This window comes from Ciconia boyciana, chromosome 7 (genome assembly GCF_034638445.1).
Source record: "Ciconia boyciana chromosome 7, ASM3463844v1, whole genome shotgun sequence".
NCBI classification, from domain to species: domain Eukaryota; kingdom Metazoa; phylum Chordata; class Aves; order Ciconiiformes; family Ciconiidae; genus Ciconia; species Ciconia boyciana.
The window spans coordinates 32,502,228-32,523,349 of NC_132940.1; the positions used below are offsets into that span (position 1 = coordinate 32,502,228).

General features: G+C 49.5%; 1 protein-coding gene across 2 annotated transcripts in view; it reads left to right on the top strand.

The window, feature by feature from the left end:
• Positions 1 to 11,760, top strand: part of TNR (tenascin R) — a 29,167-nt gene extending 17,407 nt beyond the window's left edge. Inside the window, exons 11-21 of one of the 2 annotated variants that reach the window (XM_072867310.1) lie at positions 20 to 139; positions 671 to 814; positions 1,437 to 1,556; positions 2,148 to 2,291; positions 2,889 to 3,019; positions 4,008 to 4,140; positions 7,139 to 7,290; positions 8,238 to 8,334; positions 9,171 to 9,332; positions 10,947 to 11,110; positions 11,552 to 11,760. In XM_072867310.1, the coding sequence (XP_072723411.1) occupies positions 20 to 139; positions 671 to 814; positions 1,437 to 1,556; positions 2,148 to 2,291; positions 2,889 to 3,019; positions 4,008 to 4,140; positions 7,139 to 7,290; positions 8,238 to 8,334; positions 9,171 to 9,332; positions 10,947 to 11,110; positions 11,552 to 11,671 (1,487 nt within the window). In that variant the 3' untranslated portion in view covers positions 11,672 to 11,760. The remainder of the gene's footprint in view (positions 1 to 19; positions 140 to 670; positions 815 to 1,436; positions 1,557 to 2,147; positions 2,292 to 2,888; positions 3,020 to 4,007; positions 4,141 to 7,138; positions 7,291 to 8,237; positions 8,335 to 9,170; positions 9,333 to 10,946; positions 11,111 to 11,551) is intronic. The other variant, XM_072867311.1, reaches the window with a different exon arrangement.
• The last annotated feature ends 9,362 nt before the right edge of the window (positions 11,761 to 21,122 follow it).

Below are 21,122 nucleotides of genomic sequence, written 5' to 3' on the forward strand. Positions count from 1 at the left end.
TTCTGCTCTGTCTCACCAGGGATTGATGCACCAAAGGACCTCAAGGTGGGCAATGTTACCCAGGAGTCCATGATCGTCTACTGGAGCCGTCCCATCGCTGCCTTCGACCACTATAGAATATCCTACCGTGCCGCCGAAGGTAATGGGTCAGACCACTCTTTGCTCGTGCCGAGCTCACAGCTGCCAACCCTCCCTCCATCTGCAGGCACGAGCAAGCCACCAGGTCATCCTTACCCCAGCCAGCATCCCAGTGCCCTGGGAAAAGCCACCGATAGCTGGGATGGACCAAGAGGCTGCAGGGATGGAGGATGGAGTGTCTGGGATGAGGATGGGCAAGGGCCACTGTAGCCAAGGGCCAGCTTGGCACAGAGGAGCACAGGGAGTGATCCCCTGCAGTGTGCCCTCCCCGGGGATGGTTAATTCAGGGCCTGATCCTGAAATCCCACCTCCCCCACCTGCCTCCCCTGGCTCATCTCCCTTAGCCCCAGTTTCACCTACGATGCTGAAAAGGTCGAGACACGCAGGTGTGCACCCACAGGCACAAAACTCAGTTACCTCCAGTATCAGCCCTGGAGAGGGCTTGTGGCATTGCCCTCCCCTCCTGAGCACCTCCTGTACCCCAGGGACGGGGCCAGCCATGATGCCAAAGCTCTTGGGTCTGTCCCCGCAGGGAGGACAGACAGCACCGCCATCACTAGCGATGCCACCGAGTACGCCCTCCGCCGCCTTCAGCCTGCCACCAAGTACGAGATTGGGGTGAAGAGTGTGCGGGGCCGGGAGGAGAGCGAGGTGGCCTCCATCACTGTGCACACAGGTGGGAAGGAGCTCCTGGTTGGCAGGTAGCCAACAAACAGTGCCAGCCCCTGCTTGCACTAGCAATTAGGCAGCTGAGAGAAAGCTGAAGCTCATGCCAGCCTGATGCAAGCTCAAGATGATGAGCAAGGCTCATGAGGGCCCAGTGTAGACTTTTGAAGTATGTCTAAGCAAAGCTTTTTCCATATATGCATGGGTAGTAGGGGGGGGAGTGATAAATCTGTGTACCAGGCACAGGGAAGCCAGTGGTATGATGTTGGGCAACCATGACAACCTTTCCTAAAGTATTTCTACTTCCAGAAATAATCCCTGGGGAAGCCCTGACACAAACAGCATCTGCTGCAAGAATAGAACCCTCTGCTATCCCCAGACTCCTCAAAACCTAACAAAACCCCTAACATCCCAGGCTGTGCATCAGGAAAACAGTGGAAGAGCAGCCCAGGTAGCAGAGTAGCACAAGCTATGACATCTCTGCTCTCCAGCTAGAGCAGCAATAACTCATCGGCAGGCACATGTGCCTGGGCACCAAGGCAGGACCACAAGTGATGGGTCACAAGAAGCCCTTTCAGTTCATAGCCCAGTCTTTTAATGCCTCTGACTCTCTGAATCTGTCCCCCATGCAGCCATGGATGCCCCCTTGGGGGTCACAGCCACCAACGTCACCCCCACTGAGGCGCTGCTGCAGTGGAACCCGCCGCTGTCAGAAGTGGAGAGCTACGTCCTCGTCCTCACCCGCCGTGCAGGTATGCTGAAACCCTGCGCCCCTCTGCCAAGAGCTTTGCTGGGGCTCCATTTCAGTTCACCTCCACTTCTCCCGATCCCAAAGCCCGGGGCTCAGCAGTTACCCTCCACAGAGGGAGTAGGGAAGGAGCCTACTCCCTACTACTTCAGGAGGGCAGCAGCTGGTGGGTGGCAGGGCTGTACTCCATCCTCAGACATCAGCTCCTCCCACGCAGGTCCCATGGGAGTGCCCCTCACCAAGCCTCGGAGCATGGCATTCCATACAGGAGGGGACTGGGATCCCCCTGCTTTAGTAACTGGCCCACCAGCAGCAACCCAGGGGCAAGCAAGTACCCATTCCACAGAAACCCAGTGCGCGGCAAACTCCATGAAACCCACTACTGAAGGGAAAGAAAGCATCAGGCAAATATAGGGACTGTGGGAAAAATAAGACCATCCTTCAGACCAGAGACCACCACTACAGCTCAGCTGCCACACAATAGCTCATGGTGTTTCAGCAGTATAAGTGCTTTTAATCATGAGGTCCTATCCATAGACACCTTGTGGAGAACCACCTTGAATATCTACCCTAAGTCATCTCTTTTGGCTTACAGTTGCAGGAGAAACAATTCTTGTGGATGGAGTGAACCAGGAGTACCAGCTGACCAACCTTCTGCCCAGTACCACCTACACAGTCTCTATGCACGCCACCAATGGGCCTCTCACCAGCCAGACCATCAGCACCAACTTTACAACTCGTACGTACAATCACCTTCCCACTGCCTGTTACGCGCCCTTAGCCATACATCCACCCCAGGAAAAGCAGCCAGCAAGGCTGAGCCAAAGCTCTTTTCACATACATGTGGGTGTAGAAGTTGCCATGTGCCAAAAGGACACCCAAATACCAGTGTTGGGCACAACACAAGAACAGAATTTTAATCACAACAAGCATAAACCATCATTTGCACTCTTTCAACATACATTCACCCCTGTCTTTGATTTCACCTGGATGTGGTTCCCCAAGACAACCCTTGACCAGGTCTTTTTCTTGCCCAAGGCCATAGTCCAGAAGAGCACTACCACCCATTTTGCTTACAAGAAGCCTGACAGACCCCATAGCACATGCATTTCAGAGCCATTACCCTTCAGAGAGTGTGCAGGTAGAGGAAGACTTTTAGCGGGTTTGCAGAGCTCTGTTCAAGCCTGGGGATGGGTGATGAGGGCTGGAAATTGAGGACTTCAGGCTGTAGCTCAGGGTTGTGAGGTTGAATCCCAGTGCACTGAGTTGGGAAGCGGGGATGAGGTGGTTGTGAGTGAGAAATTGCACTTCCTTGGATCCCTATCCACCCTTGCAGTTTTGGATCCTCCAACAAATCTGACTGCAAGCGAAGTCACTCGACGGAGTGCCCTGCTCTCCTGGGTGCCTCCCATGGGAGAGATCGAGAACTACGTCATGACCTACAGATCCACCGATGGCAGCCGGAAGGTGAGTCCTCACAAAGAAAGAGGCTCATTAAGTCAAGGAATAACATGACTGTGGAGAAATGAGGAGGAGAAACCCAACGAAGCAAAATAATGATACTCACTAGGTCAGGGAGAGACCAGAAGGGCAGACGCTACTTTCTGCATAAGCAACACTTTAGATAAACAATTGGAAAAAGCAGGAAAAGATTGCCTAGGGCAAAATCTTTATGCACACCTGGGTACAGAGGGCATGCCTGGAAAATTTGGAAGAACGGGAAATTCACAACTTGTGAAACACAAGCAAGCTGAGGCAGGAGAAAATTATCCCATGAACAGAGATGCTAAAAATGCCTTTTGCCCTTCTTGCAAAAAGGAAGATAAGCTACAGATTGCTAAATAATCCCGCAATACAATATATTTCATTATTTAATGAGTGTGTCCATATCTGCCTGTCTGGAAGAGGTGCTACAAACGCTATCAGAAATACATCACCACAAGTAGTCTTGTTTCCTTTGCTGGCGTGACTGGCTCGCAGCAGCCAGAGGATAATAGCTTTGCAGAAGGGCTTCAATATAATGGTATATGGCATTGGTTGACGATCAGAAAAATTAATGTGACAGGAATTGACAGAGTCAAAACTGGCTGATAACCAGGTTGGCCAGCTCTACTCCTTGCAATGCTTGGGCAATCTGTCATGCCCTTTATCGAGGGCACACAGATCCCAACAGAGTTGGTAATATAGAGCACACAGACTGCAAATATTTAAATCTCTTGTGTGCAAACCAGCTAGCTTTCTCCCACCCAAATGAACCCAAAAGGTTGAATATATTCATTAACCTCATGTTGACTTAGTCCAGGGATGTAACCAGACATGCAACACTCCTCGGCCAGGTACCAAGGGCTGTGGTAGTTTGTGGCTTCCCTTCCCTCCTCGCTTGCTCTTTAGGGTCTCCATCGCTTTTCTTATCTGTTGCTCTTGGTGTCTACCTCCTTCTGGGACCCATGTACAGGAGCTGATTGTGGATGCCGAGGACACGTGGATCCGCCTGGAGGGGCTTTCCGAGACCACAGAGTACACCGTGCACCTGCAAGCTGCCCAAAATGCCATGCGCAGCGGCTTCATCTCTACCACCTTCACCACAGGTAAGGACTCGCACCACATCTGCTCGGCCAGGCAAGGCTTAGCCCACGTACTGTGCTGGTAGACATGGGCTGCTTTTATGAGCTTTACCTCCTCAGGCAGCATTTCACCACAATCCACAGAGAGGTACCTTCATTTCCTCGACCCACAGTGCTGCTCTGCTACAAAAAGTTAATGGCTGAAGGACCTATAATACAAACACAAGGTCCAGCCCAGGGCAAGGGGATTTGAGCTTCAGACCAGGAACCATCTACCAGGCCCTTTGCCTTGCCCTTGCCCCTCCTCAAATGTATAAATAGAGGAAAAAAACCACAAAAGTCAACAACACATTATCAACAGATATGCTCCTGTAGTGAGTAGGGAGAGACCCAGTTGGTCTTTCCATGCTGTAGACATGGTCTGATCTCTCACAAATACATAGAGTCATAGAATAGTTTGGGTTGAAAGGGACCTTTAAAGGTCATCTAGTCCAACCCTCCTGCAATGAGCAGGGCCATCTTCAACTAGATCAGGTTGCTCATAGCCCCATCCAACCTGACCTTGAATGATTCCAGGGGTAGGGCATCCCTGGAAATATCAAGCAGGTGCATCTCCACCACCATCATGGAGTCACAGGCAGCAGAGCCAGCATGCCCGCAGGACTGTGGTCCCACTGATTTTATCTAACTGCATTATTCCTCCACCTCTCATTCTAGAGAATTCATGATCCACTAAGGCAACAGGAATGGTTTCCTTTCCAAATCAAACAGTGGGCATCCACAGCCATCATAACCCTCACAGAGGGAGTGCTTACACTTGCAAGAATGAAACTTGCATGAAAATGTCACCATTGCTCCCACCCTTTGCGACCACTCACATTAGAAATCCCTAATATAGTCCCTCATCCTCTTTGAAAAGCCTTGCTAGGCCAGGGCACTTAAGAGACAGAGTGCATTTTGTTCAGGGCTGAATCCGATTATGTTTCTCCTGGGCTTCAAAAGCACTAAGAAGCCTGAAGATGATGTCCACCGAAATTCCTCCTATCTGCACTGCCAGTTTGATTAGGAGAGTTTTATTTGAATCTGCTGTGGATACACTTCCCCATCCTGGTTACATGCAAAGGTCCCCTTACCTGCTTTTAAGAGGTAATAGAAACTAGTCACATCAACAAAAAAATAGAAGACTCTTCTCTAATACATCTATGGATCAGGCTTTCCTGTTATTCTCACCTCTTATGCATAAAGCCAGGGCAATTCAGGCAGGTGATGGAAAAATGTGTGTAATCTTTGAAGCTGTTTGGGAGTCAGAGATGAAACTGCACAGGGCTGGCTTCTGAGCTGGGATAAAGCAGCAGAAACCCACTCACGTTGGGCAAGGAGAGCACCATTTCCATTAAACACAAATGTCAGACCTCGGCAGTGTTAGAGACACCATTGCCAGCTGATGCAGCATCCAAACACAGATTTAATTTGCCTTTAAGATGAAAATAGGCATCAGCAAGAAACCAGTTTCTCCCCACTTACTCCATATATCGATGAGACAGAAGCACCCAGGAACAAACATCAAGGCAATGCAATCCATGGGCAGCATCCCTCAGCAAAGAATCGGCGTCTGGGATTCAATTCACTCGGGCCACTTTGCAGAGAACAAGGACTTGTCTTTAAGGAGACCAAAAAAAGAAAAAGAAAAAAACAACAGGCTTAATTTAAATTGTTTTGCTTCCTTCTGCTCACAGTACACATCCTGGGGTTCTTCCATTCCCTCTGACATATTAATAGCTCAGCCTCTTTGTTTCATGTTTGCATAAGGTTCTTGGGGAATTGTATACAGATGGGATAAAAGGAAGAAACAGATACAGTATTTATAATTTATAGTGGTTTGAAATGTCTTTCAAGGTCTCCTTGGCTCTTAAAGAGATGAATATAAATTAAGAAACAAGTAATCTCCGCAGAGCTCAGGGGAGCCTGAAGTGGTTGTCTTTGAAGCAGTTTTCATTGTTGGATACTACAAAATGCAAACACTGCCTCACCAGACTTTGTGTTACAGACCACGGAGACTGGAAAAAATAGGGGATCTTCAAGATTTGGACAAAGCAATGACCTCTGAGTCTTCAGGTCACAAGGGTGAGGGGAATACACCCAAGTTGGAAATAACAGACAAGGGTCTGTACCCTGGTCCTACGGGGTGTCACACAGCTGTGACAGATGCACACAGCATGTCCTTCACACCTTCTCAATGCATAACCAAGACACCCTTGAAAGCCGCATCCACGTTGCCAGCTCTGCACTCATTTACTCCATCATTCACACACACCAACAGCAAAGAAAAAGATGTATTTCCCCCTTTTGCGTTAAATGAGAAAAAGATTAACCCAGAATTGACATCCCAATACTGCTAGGGTCTCGTAGTTAAGAGTCTCTTGAACTCTGACCCCCAAATAAGACGTTTCTTCATTAGAGGACACCTGGAGCACAGCCACACAGCCCACACTGCCCATCTCTAGCATCTCGCACGACCCAATTCCTGCTCCAGTTTGCAAGTGACAATCAGCCTAGCATAAGTCCACCATCATTTCTAAGGGCATGGATCAGGAGAATCCCCCTGGAATCAGTAAAGTCATAAAACTTGTTTGGAGCTGGCAGTCCTGAGAGGAGAACAGGTTTTGGTATTTTCACAGCTGTCTAAATATGCTGGTGACAGCTTAAACCCCAGGGTTTCAGACACAGTGCAGAAAGATGGTCCAAGAAGTGACATCTCTCATAATTCATAGTGATGTTACCATGCACCTTTCCAATGTAGGACATATGGGAGTTTAATTAATATATGCACATATTTTTTTTCCATTAAATCCTCTGATGTTGTTGCCAGATATAAAGTCCCACCACCTTTGCAGAATAACTTGAAGCACAGAAGCCAAGTTAGACCTTTCTGGATCATAACCAGTGGGGCCCAAGGCATGTGGAAAGGTGGAAAGGGTGTCACTCTGCTTAAATTTTGCCTTTTTTTTTTTTAATTTCACAGGCGGACGTGTCTTTGCTAATCCTCAGGACTGCGCCCAGCACCTGATGAATGGAGACACACTGAGCGGCATCTACACCATCTCCATCAACGGGGACCTCAGCCAGCGAGTGCAGGTGTACTGCGACATGACCACCGATGGAGGTGGCTGGATTGTGAGTAGCCATGTGGTTGTCCTCATCACAAAGTAACGGAGTCCCATCCTACCAGCAAACCCAAGCACCACGCTGCGGGGGAACGACAGCAGGCTTAATATCGCACACTTCATTTCCCACGCCATAGGGAATGGCCCACGCTCCAGTAATAATAGTTACACTTGGAAAAATGCCCTTTGATTTATTTGACATGTTTGCAGTGCTTCTGGAGAGCAAAATCTGAGAGTGAAGCAGATTTATTGTTCTAGAAATGAAATTAATGGCCAATAGCTTTCACGGGGAATGATTCACACTGCCTGCAGTAGGAGGGTGTCAGGCATCACCCCCATTGAGTCTGCACAGGAGCGTTTTAGACGCAAATGCCTGTTTGGCTTTTGAATTGCACAAACACTGCTTGTCTTGACATAGATGGACTGACAACTTAAGTAAATAATGCTCTGGTGCTTTGATTTTATTCATGTCAAACACTTACTTACACGCATTACACAAAATTCTGCTAGATGTATAGTCGAAAAAAAAAAAGGGGCTTCCTCTAATGCTGATTTCTAGCACAGATGTTATTTTAGCCATGAAATTTCCCTCCGTCTCACTCTGCCTCAGAGCATTCCCTTGGATATCACAGAAAGAGCCAGCCAAAAGCAGAATCACATGCTAGAAAACAAGAGGCACTACGCATCAGGTAGAGCAGAAAGCTTGAAGGCTGATTCCTTCCTATTATAACATTGATTTGCCTTGGACATCATGTAACATCTCTTCAGTTTCTCCATCTGCACAGGAATTAATTGCATGGCTGCAATTAACACTAACTGGATGGGCATTGCAATTTTCTCCCCTGAAACGCATGATGGAAAGAAAGTATTATCTTTATTTTGTGTGCCCCAAAGCCCAGTGAGGCTGTCCCTCTTCTCCTTCACACTCATTTTCCCCCTGGTCTTCCCCCCCCACAGGTCTTCCAGAGGCGACAGAATGGGCTGACCGACTTCTTCCGGAAATGGGCAGATTACCGGGTTGGCTTCGGAAACTTGGAGGATGAGTTTTGGCTGGGTAAGACCTTAACCAGTGGTCTTTCATCGATGCATTAAACCCAAGCTCCCTGTACACTGTGCTGCTCACCCATGCCAGCTGTTGGCTCCTCACCTTTCAACCCACTCCTCTACGCTCTCCCTTGGACATTTTTCCTTCTGTTGTTCATTCCCTGCCCTGCATGTTAGAAAGTCACTCATGGGCACACCACATAAAAGCATATCATGAAGGCCAGCAGCTCCCTAATTTGCCTCTCCTAGGAGAGAAGAGGGTACATTGGGAGTCTTCATGGACCAAAACCCATCATTCTCCTTTGGATGACTACAGGTTGCATTGGTGGCATCTACAGCTCATAGAATCATGGACCTCACCTGGCCTTGGCCAGCAAGCCAGTTGCCCAAATAAAGTAGGAAAGGGGTGAGCAGGAGACCCAGCACAGCTCTGAAACAAAGCATGCTCCCCCAAAACCTGAACACGAGCCAAGGCCAGCCCTGCAGCATAAACATGCTCTGGCTTGTACGGGAGCTTACCAGCTCAAAAGACAGGTGTGCCACACAAGAAGCACCAGGGCTCCCCAGCTGAATGCCCCCAGCTTCAGCAGCATGGAGAAGGCTGAACCTGGGGCTTGAACCCACCCCTCATAGCCACGGGGAAGTGAAGCTTGACTGGGGACAGAGAGCTCAGACCCCACCAGTGCCAGGAGAGACAAAGACTTAACCAGAAGTGCTGTTGCTCTCTCTCCTCTCCTTGCTCTCATTTCCCACAGACATTTTATTTGCCTAGAGCTTTTTTTGTTTGCTTACGGAGTGGATCCAGGTACTGGGTCTCACCAGGTGTCTTGCTGCTTGTCTTGCCAGGCTTGGACAACATCCACAAGATCACGTCCCAGGGGCGCTATGAGTTGCGAATAGACATGAGGGATGGCCAGGAAGCGGCGTACGCCTACTACGACAAGTTCTCCATTGGCGACTCCCGCAGCCTGTACAAGCTGCGAATCGGGGACTACAATGGCACTTCAGGTACAACCTCAGTGCTAGTGAGTAGTAGGGAAATCCTGGGACCGGTGGGTCCAAAACTGTGAAGGAAATCCCAACATCAAAGCTTACTTGTCTGGAGGAGCAAAACGCAAGCTCTTTCTGCCTTCCTGCAGTCCATCATGTAAACCAGGCTGATAAATCCCACTAAGGACAGCAGGAATTTTCCACTGGGGATTAGATATTTAATATCAGAGGCATTGCTGTTCAAATAACCAGGTCAATTGTCAGAGGTGTCATCTCACTTGGCAATCACCACAGCTTGCTATTGATGTTGGGCTGGAGGGTGTATTTATTGCCCTCCCACAGCAATGGAAAAATCTGAAATCCTCTGCATCGTTTCCTCACGCAGAGAGCAAACAGTCCGGTTTTGCAAGGACAGCGTCACACCTGCTTGCTCAGTTGATGCAGGAGCACTAGGCTTTGCCTACCAGAAAATGGTGGGTGAGGGATGACGGAGGAAGGGCACAGAGGTGTCTTTGCCAAGAAGGGGGAAGGGGTACAGCTGCAGCCCCTTTAGCTGGGATAGGCATGCCCAGTGCAAGCCTCCATGATCCAGACAAAACTTCACTGCCATGTACTTAGTGAGGAACCCCACACCATATCTAAGAGGCAGGAATTTTCCTATACAACGTCTGGTAGTTGCCACTGGAAGAGAAGAGACAGGGATCTTGGTTGCGTGCAACACAGCACTTGCTCTGACCTTAAGTCCCAGGGCACAAGGCACCCAACCTATTGCCAAAAATGCCAGTAACAGTGCTGCAGACATGACTCCTTCCCCTTCCCCACGCAAGCTCTTCTAGCCATCCAGCCAAGGAGCTTCTGCTCCACCTTGAGCAAAGAGAGCCAAGACTGACCAAATGGTTCATTGCCGACAGGTTTTCTAGCAAGCCTCTCAGTGGCTGGACTGGACACAGATAGCATGGGTCCACTTCATATTTTCTTAGGTACCACCAAGGAGCTTATTAAGAATGTCTCCTGTCTCCTGTGCATCACTCAGTTGTAATAATGACCATATTTCACTTTGGCTCCTCTTTCACCCAAAAGCAGCTCTCTTGTTCCTTAGTAAGGAGGGGAGATGAGGTTGGTGGTTTTGGTGCAATAAGACAACACGCACATTCCAAAAGGTTCTTCCCTTTATCCACAGGGAGAAAAGGCGGCCCAGCACCTTGGTTCAAGAGGCAAATGCTTGGTCTCCTCTGGGAGAAAAAGTTCCCTTTGGCTAACAAGAGGGAAGGAGGCTGAAAGTATCCTGAAGTTACATAAAAGATCCAGGCTTCAGGAGATCAGGGATGCCCAACTCTAGGATTTAATTCATTTCTGAAACACTGAAATTCAGATCCAAACCCAGTACAGCATTTTATCTACCAAACCCAAGCAGCCTCTAATATTTGCTGTGGTCTGTACTGATCCTAAACCAACAGCAGTGGACCTCAGATTAACCAATTGTGAGCAATTCCAGTTAACGTTATTCCTGGACTTTCAGCTGCCTGAGTTGTTGATCCACAGGCTACCACATATACCAGAATATCCTAATTTCCTTGTGAAAAGAGCAGATGACTCAGGCTCCATCATCCCTAACAGCACCTCTTTCTGCAGGGGACTCCCTCACCTATCACCAGGGCCGCCCCTTCTCCACCAAGGACAGGGACAATGATGTCGCTGTGACCAACTGTGCCATGTCCTACAAAGGAGCCTGGTGGTATAAGAACTGCCACCGCACCAACCTCAATGGCAAGTACGGAGAGTCCCGGCACAGTCAGGTAAGGGCAGAGCTGGGCTGAAAGCCTTCAGTATTTCTTCCAGCAGCACAACCAAGCATGACAGCAAGCCCAAGCTAGGGCTGGGACTGCGCCAGGGTCAGGAGCACCGCTGGGGTGACCCAACACAAGCTGGAGCAAAAGGAACCACCTTCAAGCCATTTGGGCTAGTGCTGTGTGCCTCACGCTGGCTGCCATGGTCGTTTACTGTGGTACCTTGTTAAGTTACATTTTAAAAAATACATACATAAAATTTGATCAGGAGCCTTTGAGCAGTGGGAAAAAACCCATCAAGGCAGAACAGCAGAAGAGTTTCTTGCTCCCACTGTAGCAGGACCTTTCTTCTGGCTGCTCTATGGTGGTCAACCTTGATTCCTTCCTCTCCCACTCTAGTTTCTTGTTAGGGTCTTTTTTTACCCTGTGCCTTTCTCTCCCTCCTGCCAGGGGATTAACTGGTACCATTGGAAAGGCCATGAGTTCTCCATTCCCTTCGTGGAAATGAAGATGAGACCTTACAACCACCATAACATCTCTGGGAGGAAGCGACGGTCCCTACAGCTCTGAGCCAGCTGAACTCCCTCTCACCTCCCACCACCTGACCTTTTCTGTCATTTGTTTGTATTTTATAATATGAAAAAGGAAAAAAAAAATACTACTCGTCTGAGATAGCAACCTGCCCCTCATGAGTGCTGGAGGGAACCACGGCACAAGCAAATGCTGTGGGAAAGGAAAGACCTCATTGATTTGCATCTGTCCCAGAGAAATACCAAATTTCCAGTCTCCCTACCCCAATACTCTGGCCCTTAACAGGAGAAGAAAGAGAAAGGAAGAGACAGACAGATTTTTGATATTTTTTTAAAAGACTTAGAAATCCCCAGCAAACCCTGTTAGAAACATTTGTCACGGGGCTCGTGGCAGAAACCTTCCCCACAGGGACCTTGGTGTGGCCATTTCCACCCCAGTCATGGCCAGGGACACCCATCCTCTCCCTGCCCCTCCTAGCAGGGAGGTCCTAAGCTTCATGCCATCCTGTAGACACCAAATCTTCCAGCAGGCAGAGGCCTATCTCTCCTTCTGGCCTGGTCATCCCTCCCCTATGCACAGGCACTATATATATGCATGGAGACAAAGCGAGGATGAGCAAACGCAAGGCTCACCCCGGCCCCAGTTTTCACAGATCACACCAGGAGGGCTTGGCGAATATCTGCATATGTAGGCAAACTCTAGAGAGCCCACAGCTCATGTGTTGGCCCCACCACAGCCAAAGTCATCCTTATGTACACGATGTGTAGGGGAACAAGAGCTGCTCCATCAGCCCCAACCTGCATCATCCACTCCTCTGAGCTGAACTCATCCCACTCCAGGTGCATGACATCTGCCTAGGTTACGCTGAGCTTGATGGAGAAGGAAGGAGTCAAATTAGAGGACTGTGAGAAAAATAACTACTTGTGGTCTTGAACTCTAGCCCGTTTCCCCTGCTATTTCTATATGCCAGCGCACTGTCTCTCACTGAGGTCATTGGTCCCAAATCAAAGAGTCTCAGAGAAGGACCAGCAACCAAAAGAGCTATCACACAACTGCAGCCCAGCCCGAAGCCAGCAGCGGGCACAGCCCAGGTGCTCTTGTTCAGGGGCCTCCACGCACACGGGGAATGATGACAACACAGCCGAGGGAAGACAAGCACAAGCTGAGAAGTGCCCATTCCCTTCCTTCTCCTACACCATCCCTCTTCACCACCATCACAACAGGGACACAAATCTCAGTGCCTTGGTATCACCATCTCTCTAACAGGAAATCAACTGTTTCCCTTCCTGGATGGAAGGCTTAGTCCATTCAGATTTTGGAGCACTTCAAGACCCTTGGAAGAATAGATGAGTTCACTCTTCCCATCCTTAACTTCTCCCATCTTAAGGTCAATGGACCCTTCAGATAGCTCTGGCTGCGCTCTGTTGTCATTGACACCACCTCCACGTAGCCCAAACAACGACCATGCTGGAGTCACTCCTCTGCCGAGGGCTCTGATCAATGCTGGGCATTGTCACTGGCCTGGAGAAAGGACTCATCCCCACATCCGAGGACAATGCAGCTCATCGCTGGGTTCACAGCCAAGGGAGCATTACAAATGCTAAACACTGCTTTTTTATTTTATCACACTGAAGCTGCTTTGTCTCAAGAAACATCTTCCAGATGGCAACATAAAGACATCTTTGCAGTACCTTATAATTCAGGCCAGTGTCTCTTTCATGGTCACGCTTCTGGATTTTCTGACATTACTCACCATGGCTGCAGAGCTGAAGAAGGGCATTAAGCGGGAAACCCAGCCTCCTTGTCCATGCCACGTACTGGCACACAAAATCATAGCTAACCCCAAGGTCAGGATTAGATACAGGGTCCAGCCCATCAAGTGGTCAGCTTACAAGCTGCAGTCTGACCTGGAATAAGGATGCTGTAGCTCAGCAACATCTTATATGTAAATGAGGCATCTCTTCTTACTTCTCATCAGCATCAAATCATGCAACAAGTCAACGAGTTGAGAAACAGGTCAGTCAGAGAGGCTGCAGATTATGGGATCTCTTGCGGGACATGGCCAGTGTCATGCTGGCAGTGTGTCACGCCTCCTGAGCAGCCTGCCCTGTTTTAGGTCTCAAAAGCCAACAAGAAGCAGCTGATAGAACTGATGAAAACCTAAGAAGCCTCCTAGTAGACTAGCAGAGTAGCGTTTTTCCCAACATCACCAAGAGTTTATAGGCAAGAAGTGTCCTAACAACAGCACTATAGTGCAATGTTACAATGAGGAGCAGAGACTGACAGTGGAAGGCATTCATCGCCTGTCTCGGATGGTGCTGTTTGCTTATCTACCCAGGTGAAAGGAAGAGATGTCAGTGGAAACACGGGAGCTCATCATTGGCAATCAAGTGGAAGGCAAGAAATCTCTCTTTTTCAAAAGTGCAAGTCAAACAGAAACTCAAAACATGCCAAGCTTTTCCAGGAGGTTCAAAAGAAGATCCTCAAAAAGGCTCATTATTCTCTAAATAGATTTACTGACTTATATCTCTCCCTCCCTGCTCATGTTTTTCATCCCTTTTATAAGTCCTGTTACCAGGATGAGAGGACCTGGTTGACACAACTCCATCATCAAGTCTGAAGGATTACCTTGGAGATAATATCAGACCTTCCGCTGCCGTTATATACCAATGCTGGTCCTTGATCTCACATATTGTACCAGGGTGTTACCTTTCCATTATCCTGGTGAAACACAGCTGCTAAAATCTTTTAAAGGAAAGGCATCTACACCTGGTGGTTTTGTTCTTCTGGTGATAACCTAACCCAAGCCTAGGCATAGAATCAGCAACAACGACCCAGTCATTTGGGCCATTGTCCCTTATTCACATTGTCCATATACAAGATACAATTTTCCAGAAATTTATTTTTCATCATTGCCTGATGAATTTTTTTGGGCAAAGCTCCTGCCAGCAGTTTCAAGCAAATTTGTGCTTAATGTTGATGCTACAGAACAGCCAGGTGATTAAGTACAGCCTGTCTTTACCCTCCATCACTGGTTGGGCAAGCCCTTTTTCTGAATTCATTCTCCAACCAGAGCAAGTTTGGCTCCATACCCCATCAGCACAGCATTGAGACTGAATGAAGTCTTGGCAACAGGCCTGAAATTCCCAGAAACCCAGCCTGGATCCTGCACAATGCTCATCTTGGGAGACCTTGGCTCCAGCACATGAACCATCACTGGGCTCTGGTGGCTCCTCTGCTATCCAGCTCGTATGGCCCAGTCTTGCCCCAGACCCCAAAATGAACCTGAAGCTGTTACCAGAACCACACTATCCACTGTGAGATGCCAAATCCCATAACATCAAGCAGGGAGAAGCACATCAGGTCCTTCACCCACCATGGGTGCCCAGGACCCCCGTAGCCTTTCAAAGCCGCCTCTTATTTCTAACCTCAAAATCCTGGAATGAAACACCAAGGGACTTTTTCATCTCTTGCCCAATTTTGATTTCCCTCTGTTTCCATTCCTGCCAGACCTCCAAGCCCACCTTCCCACCATGCACTGCACTAAAATGTAAACAAAGAGGGGGAAAAAAGGCCTGAAAGGAAAAGCTGCTTTTAGTAAAGTGATCCTTAAGACAGCATTTATAAATTAACAATCTGGGGAAGGAGAGAGGCCAGGCCCTCCCCAAAAGTAGCCAGGTTTTGGCAGAAGGATGCTGGAGGAGTGTCAGAGCCACACAAAGGTTGGGGAGAAGCCTTTGCTTCTACGCCTCATCTTTGCATTATTTTACCGTGGGAATCTCAAAGCACAGTACCAGCCTAAATGCCCTCTCACCTCCTTCCCAAAGTGATGCTTACCCCAGATGAAGCAGAGTTGAGGCACTGTGGTGTGGAGAGCACAGCTCACACCACCTTCATCCCTAGCACTGCAGGAGGGGAGGGCTCAGGCAGTCGTGTCCCTGTGCCAGGGTGCCCTGTGCCCACAGGCTTAGAGTGACATGCTGAAATACAGCAGGAGCCAAAGTACCTACTTGGTGCATCACCTCCAAGCCAGCACGTACCCTTCATCCAGACCCAGAGCTGCTCTCCTGGTATGTTCCCACCATCACACCCCAGGGTGACCATGCACCCCCTGCCCTGTGCCCCCAAGCAACACCCACAAGCTTTGACCTCACCAGACACTGCCAGCAAAGAGCTCTCACCCCAAAAAACCTTTAATTCATGCTTACACCTACTAACAAAGGGCTCTGTCCCAGGGCCAAGCAAGAAGCCCATCCCTGTTTCTGCCAACCAAGCACCCCAGGATGGCCATCAAACCCAACTGAGCCCCTTGGGGACCACCAGTACCCTCCAGGGTCACCTTCCACCTTCCTTAAACCTGATGGTGCCCAGATGGTGGTGGCAGCTCCTTGCCCCTTCCAGGGGAAAGGTTTGGGGTAAGGGGGAGGGAAAGGCTCTTCCCTGGGAAGATGCTGATGCCCACACCCACCTCAGTACTCAGCCCGCAGCGCTCCAGGTGTCAGTGGTTTCTCAGAAGGATGATGACACGAAGACCTAAACAAACAAACAAGCAGCCCCCTGTGTACAGATGTTACCCTGGAATTGTGGTTATTACTTTAAAAAAATTTAAAACCATAAATAAGAATGAAGAATGGAGGCAACGAAATCCCTTGAACAGGTTCTGATGAATTCAAACACAAACCAATGCGACCAAATGAGGGGGAAGATAAAAGCAAATAAATGCATAAATAAAATAAATAATATAAATAAATAATATATTAAACAACCCTCCCCACCCTGTAATGAAAACGTAGCTCGGAGAATGGGATCGACGCTTGTTAACCATTGTTAACTAGTATTTTTAGTCCTGACTGCTCTTAGGCTATGTATAGTTCCTTTTTTTAATGCATTTTCTATACATTAATAAAAGATACCGAAGGAGCGAGCCGTGTGCCTGTCTGGGATTGGGGTGGGAGCGGGGTCCTGGTGCATCCAAGCCCAGCAGCAGCGCAGCCCTGAACTCACGCCAAGTGGGGACGTATATGTCCCCTGTCCCTAATCCTTGTTTATTCTATGGGAGAAGGAGCTTGGGGAGCTCGTTAGCAGGGATTTGCATGCTCTCACCCCCCTGCAAGGGCATGTGCTGCCCCACTGGAGCTCAGATACTTTTGCATCTGAAGCAGTTGGCCACAGGGGCTTGGTTTTTCACTCGGCAGTTTGCAGCTGAGCTGCAAGGTGTCATGCAGCTGAGACAGCGAGCCCAGCAGCAGCTGGAAGAGGGCACACTCCTCGTTTGCAAAGCATGCCAAGAAACACGAAGCAGGAGGAATAGAGCAGATGAGAAACAAAGGACATCCAGTGGGATAAAAAAAAATATAGAGGGATGAAATCTGGGGGGGCAGCCCAGCATTGGTGCAAGCTGCCTAAAAAGGTGGTGCCATCTCCGTCCTTGGAGGTGTTCAAGACCAGGCTGGAGAAAGCCCTGAGCAACCTCATCTGACCCTGGGGCTGCCTTGGGCAGCAGGTTGGACCAGAGGCTCCCAAGGTCCCCCCTGCCCAAGTTATCCTGTTAAAATAAATAATAATGAAGTGACCACAAAGTCTGGTCGGCGCAGCCAGTCTTCTAACCCCAGTAAGACAGGGAGCTGCACTTTGGCCTCAGCCCAGCGCAAGATGTTTTGTTAATAAATTTAGCTGCTCCCATGACCTAGAGAGGCCCTCGGCTCTGCAGCTTACAGCCAGAGAAAGCAAAGCCATGGTGTAAATGCTCGGGAGCAGAGCAAAACGACCTGAAGTCTTCAGTGAAAGCTGTTCTCCCAATTTAGACAGCAATCTGTTCCCAGCACGAAGGAAACCCCACTGAAAACCAAATTGCAAGGCTATTTCCAGCAGAACATGCTCCCAGTGGAAAACAAAAAAAACCCACACCAAACCCCAACATTGATTTAGCAAAAATGTCTGGGACAAGTATGAATTTCAGAGGATTTTGAAAGTCTCCTCTTGTTTCACACGCAGACTTTATTTAGACCTCCTCGTCTTAAGTTTTCACGTTTGACACGTAGCCAGGCAGGATGAGAAAGCCCGAAAGAAGCTCTTCTGCCAGACTGCTTCAATATTTTCTAAATTTAATTTCAGAGAGACAAAACGGGGGAATTTGCTTTGCGGCAGCTTCTCAACTTCTCTTTCTTGCTCCGATTCGAGAGAAAAAAAAAAAAAAAAAAGGAAGTTGCGAGTGTGGGGTTTCCCCGCCTCGACCATGGCCACCGGCACAGTGAAAAGCCAAGCCTGAAGCCTGAGGGACCCAACTGTCTGGATTAAATTACCTTTTTCAGGTCTGAAGGGAGTAAATGCCATGGAATACCCTTCAGACAAGCCCGGAGGTCTCCCCTGTGCGCAGAAAAGCCGAGGGATGGAGATGGGTTTGGGATGGGGAGGAGGGGTTGCCTGCACCAGTGCTTTGCATCCCAGTCTTGCACAGTTTGGCCAAGCAGTTGGCCCAACGCAGTTGGTTTCATTTATGGTCCCTTAGAGAAGGGCAGTGCCCTCCACTGTACCCCCCATTCAGCATGGATGGGTCCAGGTGGGGCCCAGGTCCCTCAGGACCTCCAATCCCTGCAGAGCACCCCAAAAAAAGCTCAGCTGAAGGAAACACAGACTCTCCGTTGCAATAACCAGATGCATGAGGTGGGCACACACCACTCGGAGGTTGGTACCCAGAGAAAGCAGGAGCATGTGGAGCTACAGCATCCCTCTGGACCATAACCCACCTCCCAAAAATCAGAGCCTTGGCCCAGCTCCATGCTTCAGATGGGATGAGAAGGGGGTGAGGGCTGGCACAAGCCCTTTTCTAAATGCTCCAAGCTTCGACTTAAGCCCAGGGAGTGTTTTGCCCCACCACACCAATCCCTGGGGAGCTTCTGCCCTATCACCCATTGCAGGTGCCCACCACTCTCATCGCACAGGCCCCTCTGCCCTTGCACAGCTCAAAGCAATCCGTATACTCTAGACATGGTCCTGCAGTACCACACATGGTGGTATCTCACATTTTCAGCCTCTCCAAGGAGCACACCTCCCCAGGCAGCCCCAGCTTTGTGCAGGCAGAACCTGCAGGCAGCACAGCCACACTGCGGGCAGCCACTCTCTTCTTCAGGCACTTCCAGCCACTGCAGAGCATCCCACCACCAGCCCCCCCCCCATCTGCACTTTGTATGGCGATATTTCATCACAGCCCTCTTACCAAAGTCCCTTTCTTGCATGAGTGGTGCTTGGGAACTTTGTTCCCCTAGCAAACAGCAGGAGGGTGTACAAAGGTCCTCAGCAAGGGCGTTGGGCATCCATCCCAAACCTGGAGCTCGAGCAACGCATTCCCAGCAACACACCCTGCAACCTCAGCCCAAAAAAATACAAGGGAAATGCTTGCCCAGGAGCAAGCAGCACTGCGGGAGGAGGTGCAATGCCTGCAGGAGCAAGGCTGGAGCAGGTCGATGAAGGGGCACCCTCATCCCACGAATTCACAGCTGCTTTATGCCTTGCAGGATGTGATTTTTATAGCACCATCTTTAACATTCTTGGGTTTTAATTCCCCCTCGTAAGCCTGGATGTGCTCATCATCCCTTTAAAACCCCCATTCCCATCTTTATACTTTCAACTCCTGTGGCTACAAACTCTAAAGCTTAATTATGAAGAGCATAAAAAAATATATATCTCTTTTAATCAAAATTAAATGCAGGGCTTTTAAATTTCATTGATTTGTCCCCTCTCCCTGGGATGAGGAGGACTGTGAATAGCAGCCCACAGGCTTATTCCCCCTTCCCTGTGCTATAGCCACAGCATCAACTTGCAGCGATTTTTCTGCTTCCAACCTGTTTCAGCAATTTTCTCCATCAAAAAAAAAAAAATTATATTTGAGGCAGAAGTATTGAAGCTGAGTGCTAGCTGTGATTAGGGACTTTCTCATAGTGGCAATTCTCTTCCTCCCCGTATTTTGGATTGCTTTCTGCTGTCGGTAAGGATGTTGGAGGCATGCAGCCCCCCTATAGCACGTACCATGCAATGTATAAGCACACTTATTCACAGCAGTGCGGCTTATCCTCTTGCTCCCACCCAGGTTATGTCCCGGCATTACTCCTCCGCAAGCACCGGCCCAGCGTGGCTGCCGGACAGCAGAGCAGAGAGCACTGGGATGCTGGTGGGAACACAAGCCACCTCTGTTCACCACAACGGCCCCTTGTCCCTGCGCCATCCCCTGCGTTTGGTGACATCGCAACAAAAGAAGGGTTTGAAGGAAGTAACTCTGCTTCCTTGTAAAATGTTTACAAGAAAAATCCTCCCAAAAAGTGATAGAAGGGGGGATGAAGTGGTAAACCATCCCTCTAAGGATTTCAGGAGAAGGCGTTGGAAACAGGCAGCCAGGAGAAGAGCAGCAAGGGGACAGGGCTGGAGGAGCAGCACTGGCAGCCAGCGTCCCCCTGCTCCTGAGGACAGGCTCTGGCCCTCCCCCTGGTCCCACGTCCCCCGCTGCACTCAACTCATGCTGAAAGCAGCCAGCATCTGCCCGTTCGCTGTCTCGTATCAGTTCCTCACCCGCGACCCAAGGCCACCTCTCCCCCCTGCCTGAGGGCTACTTTGCTGCTCCAAATAAAGGAACCTGCTCTCCCTCATGGGGGACAGAAAGAGGCAAAATACCCCCAGGAGAAAGGCTTTTGGCATGTTTTTCCTCTTTCACCCACTATGATTTGCATTTTGCTCTCAGTTCCCTCCCCGGGGGTGGGTGAGCTCCCACCAAGACACCCTGCCCAAGCCCCGGCGCCCAGCTGCATCCTCCCACCGAGCCCCCATTAGCAAATGAGATGGTGAGGAGGAAGACTTTGAACTGTGAAGAGCAAGGGTCAAATACTCTCCTGGCAGAAGCTAAGCCCCAAGGGCAGCACAAAACATCCCAGCATGAGGGCACACCTTGGCTGACCGCTCTGGTGCCACCAGCCAAAATCCTCATGTGGCCCCGAACCGAGGGACATCAGTTCACCGGAGATCTCCAGGAACAGCTTCCCCCATGGAAGCGGCTTACAGAGGGGAAGGGATAATAAAAACCTTTAAAAAAAAAAAAATTTGGCAGCTGCTTATAATTAAAGAAACAGGATTGGATCTCCCTGCCCGCCTCGGCTGGGCTCCAGGGGAAGCTGGCACCAAGGGACAGCCGCCGATTGCTCCTTGGCATTTTGGGGCTGAGCCAAAGGAAGGACTGTGACGGAGGGGACAGCCAGCACAACTGGTTTTTCACCTAAAAAGCAACCTTGGCAGATCAGATCCAACACCCACATGGTGCAGGAAACCCCGGGAACAGCTGCTCTGGGAGGAGGCACGAGCCACCATTTCCTACAACTCGGGGCACACGCTGGTCCTCAGGGGCACCAGGGCCGTGCCCGAGCATCACTTGCTCCTCTGCCTTTGGTTCACACCTTCCACAAATCCAGCCATCAAGACACTGCCAGTGATCGTCTTTCCATGCCAA